The 5,729-nt window shown below is 46.4% G+C and overlaps 1 protein-coding gene across 1 annotated transcript; it reads right to left on the minus strand.

Annotated features, from left to right (window-relative positions):
• On the minus strand, positions 849-5,009 carry LOC8069515. The gene is made up of 4 exons (XM_002440570.2): positions 4,519-5,009; positions 3,051-3,406; positions 2,031-2,064; positions 849-1,938 (listed from the first exon to the last, which is right to left on the minus strand). Exons 1-4 carry the CDS (start codon positions 4,871-4,873, stop codon positions 1,040-1,042), a joined length of 1,644 nt encoding a protein of 547 aa, XP_002440615.2. The 5' UTR covers positions 4,874-5,009; the 3' UTR covers positions 849-1,039.

Below are 5,729 nucleotides of genomic sequence, written 5' to 3' on the forward strand. Positions count from 1 at the left end.
GCTCTTGTTTTTTCTCTGGTAGGATAATAATTATGTTATGACATGGTTTGTCGCTACGAGTGGTATTCAACATTTTAGTCTTGTCAATGGCCTGCAAGTTTTTTTTAAATGTTTGATGATGTTTATGTTCAATTCTCTCTGTTTGGTGTACTGGATCTGCTGCGACGTACTTTCAGTATGAGGGAAGTAGGGAGCAGCCTACCTGTCGAGTGAGGAGAGTGCATGGGTTCACAATGCTTCAGGTTTATAAAATGCTGTTTACATGGCCCATTCCAAATAAAACGGTTTACTGTAGTTTAGACGCAAGTTATTCTAACTCGTATGAGCATGAGTTATATATATAAGTCCAGATAAAAAAAACTCTTCATTGTTCGGTAGTTAGAGGGAGACAGACAAAAAAAATGGATGGACCAAAAAAGAGCCTGAATTTTATATATATATATATATATATATATATATATATAGAGAGAGAGAGAGAGAGAGAGAGAGATAAATTTGATAGCTTTTTTTTCTCCCGTAGCAACGCACTGGCATTTTTGCTAGTTATAATAACAATATAAATAAATTGTCCACGCATGTGAGATGGTGTGAGCTACCTGCTACCATGGCTTAGCTATAGTTAAATTTAGTCCAGTGAAGATCTGCTGAACAGAACAGTACGTGAGCTGAGGGAAGCAGTCACAAACAACAGAGAAGTACAAGGGTGCACATGGACATGCTTCACAATTTCGATACATTCTTCCAAGCACTCCAACTGTTCAGCAACGTGGCCTGCATGCTGCCATGTCCATGTTCATCTTCATGTCCATGTAGACGAGAGTGGATGCATGCATATATATTCAACTATATACTAGTGAAGAAGCTTATTGCTGTTTATTTCATCCAATTATTGCAATGATACACGTACGTGGAAATGAACACACAGACACACGGTACATATGCTTGATTTCCTCTCGCGCTGCACAGTCCATCCATACACAGAGATCGACACACGCAGCCACAACATCCAAAAGCTAGCAAAACCTCTCATCTTCATCCATCAGACGACCTCCTCCTCCTTGCCGGCGACGACGACGCTGCCGAGGCGGACGGCGTTGACGTAGTCCCTAGGGCTATGCGACGCGATGCCGGGCACGAGCAGTCCAGTGGCACGGTAGAGCAACGAGACGGCGCCCTCCCTGTAATCCTTGCCCTCCTTGGTCCACAGGAACGCGCCCTTGAACAGATCCCCCCACGCATTCCCATACATGGACAGCAGGTACCTCGGGTTGAAGTAGTTCGGGTTCGGCGCGTCGCCGCCGTTGGCGATCTCCCGTCCCTTGTACCACCCGTCGAAGTAGACGCATGTCCCGCCGTGCGCGAACTCGGCGACGGGCGGCGCGTCGAAGGGCACCCGGGGCACGACGTCGTAGCGGTACACCACGCGGAGCGGCTCCACGGGCACGTTCCCGCGCACGTACGCCGCGAACACCTTGTCGCCGACGCGAGGCTGCCCGTAGGTGACCACGGACAGGAGCCTGTCCAGGATGTCGCGCTCGCCGTGGAACGCCAGCAGCGCCGGGAAGATCGCCGCCAGCGCGCCGCCCAGGCTGTGGCCCGTGATCACCACGTTGGCGTTCGGGTGCTTCTTCAGCTGCGCGCGGAGCTCCTCGCGGAGCGTGTAGTAGGCTAAGGGCTTGCCGGCGACGGCGTTCGGCGCGGCTTTCGGGAACGCCTTGGCGGCGTCCTTGCCGTCTTCCTCCTGGAGGCCGAGAGCCTTGAGGAAGCCGACGTGGACGTGGCCCAGAACGCCCATGCCTAGCCATGACAGGTTCACGTCCGTGGACCAGTCACGCATGTTGAAGGGCTCCGTGCCACGGAATGATACCACTATCACGCTCGCGTCGTTCGCTTTGTCGGTGAACACAAACGCCTGCGTCGTGTGGTCCCCCACGAACTCTGCATATATAATTTTATATACTTATTAATCCATAGGTTGGTTTTGTGATATATCATTTGGATTATTTCATTTCACTAGGTAATGAACTTACTGTTCCAGCAGTTGTAGAACCCCACGAAGTGGAACTGCAAATTAATTAAGACAGACAGGAGAGATGGAACCAAGATCCCATTAGATTGTTGTTAACAAATACTACAAAAGTAGATCATATACAGCCAGTAATTTCTTGACACTGTATAACTAATTAATGTGTCCGGATTAGACAGTGCGTGGCAATTGGCGTCGTCTATGCATTGTTTATGACGGATTAGTTATATGCACGTGGTTATGGAGTCAGTGAGATAGTGACAGTCAGCAGTGACTTGTGGACGTTTTTATATTGGGCAGCAGGTACGTACGTATGCACAGATCTTGATCGAAGAAACTGCAGATTGCAAACACTAGCTAGCGTCCAACAGGATTTGATTGACGCATGGAAGTTGTCTACTTGTCCCAAAATGATTGGTGTCCCCCCTTACAACTCTGCACTAGTGTTGCCGTCGGCACGCATATAATTGTCAACTTGACATAGCTTATTATTCTCATCAGGACTCATGCATCAAGTTAAAGAAAAGTAAATGTTCATCTGGTACGTGGGCCATAGCATCATTTTAACTGTATGCATGCATGGTAAATCATGTGTTTCATGAGCCACACTTTAGCTCCATGTCCGCACGGCGTACGTTCCGTGAGAATGGTCCGCACCCAACTTTTTTTTTTTTATAAATTATAAGTCCAGTTTACCAGCAGTCGAGCTGTCCAGGAACAGGAAACTGAACGACGTTGGAAACTCGTTTGTCGTTGTCGTCCCATGAAAGAATCATGTTATCTTTAATTTTGAGATCCCAAAAAGATTTATTTACTATGCAAAAAATGTGATTTTCTTTACTTTTATTATATTCCAAAACAAAACATTGATTTTAAATTTACCTATCTTGCTTCTCAAATTAATTAAAAATTCTGTATGATTTCCAAATAATTAACCACTTAAAGCTTAAAGCAGTTAGCTGCTATTATTCAGTAGTGTTTTTCTTTCACAACAAATCAGCAAACACTTTCAAATTAACCGTACCTTCCAGACGTTGTTGACGACGTTCTCGATGTAGGCGGCGTTCTCATAGGCGATCTTGGCGGCCATCATGCTCACCTCGAACACCGAGAAGGTGCGCAGCCGGATCAGCCGCCCGTTCACGTACTGCTGCTGCACCAGCGGCACCGCCGCCGTGCCCGTGCTGCTGCCGCCGCCGCCGCCGCTCTCCACGTCGACGTAGTAGTCGTCGCTGCCAGCGGCGGAGACGCCCACCACCTGCAGCCGCCGGTCTTCAGGGCCGCCGCCGGCCGGCAGCGGCTTCAGCTCCGTCCTGCCGTCGATGAGCCCGATCATGGACCGGAAGTTGGGCGCGTCACGGTGTGGGATCACCAGCTTACCTGTCCATGCATGTCGTCCATTAGCAGCATTTCTTAATTTTATAAAGATGCACGACCGGGCAGTACTATTTTATTATATTTACGAAATTGTATATTAATCTCGATCTGTCTACAAGTGTTTGGTTAGGTTTGGTCGTATGATCCATGCATCCACGCGAGATCTTGAATGCATGTGTTGGATTACTATGCAACTTATCTTCTCATCTCATATGTCAAGTGTGTGTTTTGTCATGCATATGAACGACAAACAAAACTTGCCAATTGGACAATAGAAAATTGAAGGAGCAGGTGTGGGCTGTATCTGTGAGTTCGATCTTGTCCAAGACACTTGCTTGCCTAAACTAACAGAAAATTTGCAAAGGGAAACCATAAATAAAGAAGAGAAAATCATCAAACACAAACAAAATGGTTAACTGTCCTTGAAAAAAAGATAATTATTAATTGGTTCGAAAAAAGAATCATTTCAAAAAAAAAAGAGAGAGGTAAACATACACAACTGCTTAAGCTAGCTAACACATAAAGCTTAACAAAGGACATATAATGAAGAGACAAACAAAAAGAAGAAGATCAAAAACAAATTGTTGCAAAAGAAACTAAATATGAGAAATAGGAAGACAATATGAGAGAGAGAGAGAGAGAGAGAGACGTCCTGGGGTCATATTGTAGTGTTCTGTCACGTTACCTTTTGACGACACGACGACATACAATGTAACACTGTGACGTTCGCACAGCAGTATGCATTTTTCTCTCGATCGGTGCAGCACGTTATAATACGGCGGTTGACTAAGTGCTGACTTAGTTATTAGAACTCGTGCATATTGACCGTTCAGAAGTCGTTTATTTAGTTGATCATGTGTAAAGCCTTATTAGCTAGCACACCGTAGATTCATACATTCGTTCGTGTGCCATGCATGTTTGCTGTCACATAAATATATCAAGTTATTAATTATGTTATATATAATGTCCTCGTTCACGATCGATTCAATTAACAAGATCAAAATAGATACTTATAACCGTAGCAATGTTTGTTAGTTCATGTATGTATATATATGCATGTATAATTAACCGTGCAGTGCATGCATGTGGGTTACCACCAAGGACGTGAAACGTACATCTGAAGATGTTGAGAAAGATGCCGAGTATGCCATTGTTGAGGGCGACGAAGTTGAGGAGGAACTCGACGACGGCGCCGATGACGAGCGCCGGGTAGTAGGCGGCGTCGAGCGCCTTCTGGATGAGCTGCGTGAGCGCGACGAGCCAGTCGCCCGGCGTGCTGCCGAAGTCGGCGGCGGTCCGGTCGCCGGCCTCCACGAACGCGTAGCTGGTGATGGGGCGGCGCAGGAACAGCATCGACAGGACGTCGATGAACCTCACCTTCTCCGACCGGATGATCAGCTTCTCCTCCCCCATCTTGGTGTGGCCGGAGGCGGCCGCGACGGCCTGCGGCAGCTGCTTCTTCGCCGCCATGGTGATCGCCGGACGGCGAGGTCTAGCTAGTAGCTCTGAGAGCTACACTACACGCCTACACCCACTGAGTAGCTAGCTAGCTACGTGTAAGTGTGGTGGGTAGCAAAGTGGTGGAATGCTCAAGCTGGCACGAAGCTGAAATGGAGAGGATGGGGTGCCTTTTATAGGGCTCCAAAGTGGGCTGGGCTGGGCTGATGGATCGATATTGGGCTGGGCTGGGCTGGGCTGGGCTGAGGTTGTACGTACATGGGGGACATGTTGTTCGATTGATGTGACTCTCTGATTATTGGTTAATTTATATATAATTTTATAATTAAATTGGTTGGCCGGCGGTCTCTAGGGTTTACATGGACGTTGTTTGCATGGTTAACAATGTGATCATGCATATATACAGTATGACTAACTGACTGACTGACTGCGCTATGGCAAGCTGCCTCACACATTAATCGGATGGGATGCCCGGCCGGCCAGGATCGAATACTATAGTTAGCTATTTTTTTGTCGCGGCTGTATGTTTGTGCTATTCGGTGATCCTCCAATAATGCTATTTGAATATGTACATGCACCCTTCTGAGAGGAACAACTCTTTAATACATGCATGTCCTCTCTGACGGTAATTAACTGCAAGGCCCTTCTATTATCATGGTATGTACTGCCTCCATTTAAAATAGAAATATCGTTTTAGAGAACTCGACAACAATGTAACATGTTCGCTTGAACTTGTGTGTCGAATTTGTCAGCTATTTAGCAATATTTTACTTTCACAATAAATTAACAAATAGTATATATTCAGCCATTACTTATCAGCCAAGCAAATAGAACAACAATGTAACATAGATGTATCCAATCCATATCT

The sequence above is a fragment of the Sorghum bicolor genome, chromosome 9, assembly GCF_000003195.3.
Source record: "Sorghum bicolor cultivar BTx623 chromosome 9, Sorghum_bicolor_NCBIv3, whole genome shotgun sequence".
Lineage (NCBI taxonomy): Eukaryota > Viridiplantae > Streptophyta > Magnoliopsida > Poales > Poaceae > Sorghum > Sorghum bicolor.

Excerpts from the sequence above, each read along its gene's own strand:
- LOC8069515 (XM_002440570.2), bottom strand. The coding sequence starts at position 4,873 with ATGGCGGCGAAGAAGCAGCTGCCGCAGGCCGTCGCGGCCGCCTCCGGC. Across the intron at positions 3,407-4,518 it reads CTTTCTCAACATCTTCAGAT|GTAAGCTGGTGATCCCACAC; the intron begins GTACGTTTCACG and ends ATGCATGGACAG. Across the intron at positions 1,939-2,030 it reads GTTCTACAACTGCTGGAACA|AGTTCGTGGGGGACCACACG; the intron begins GTAAGTTCATTA and ends TTATATATGCAG.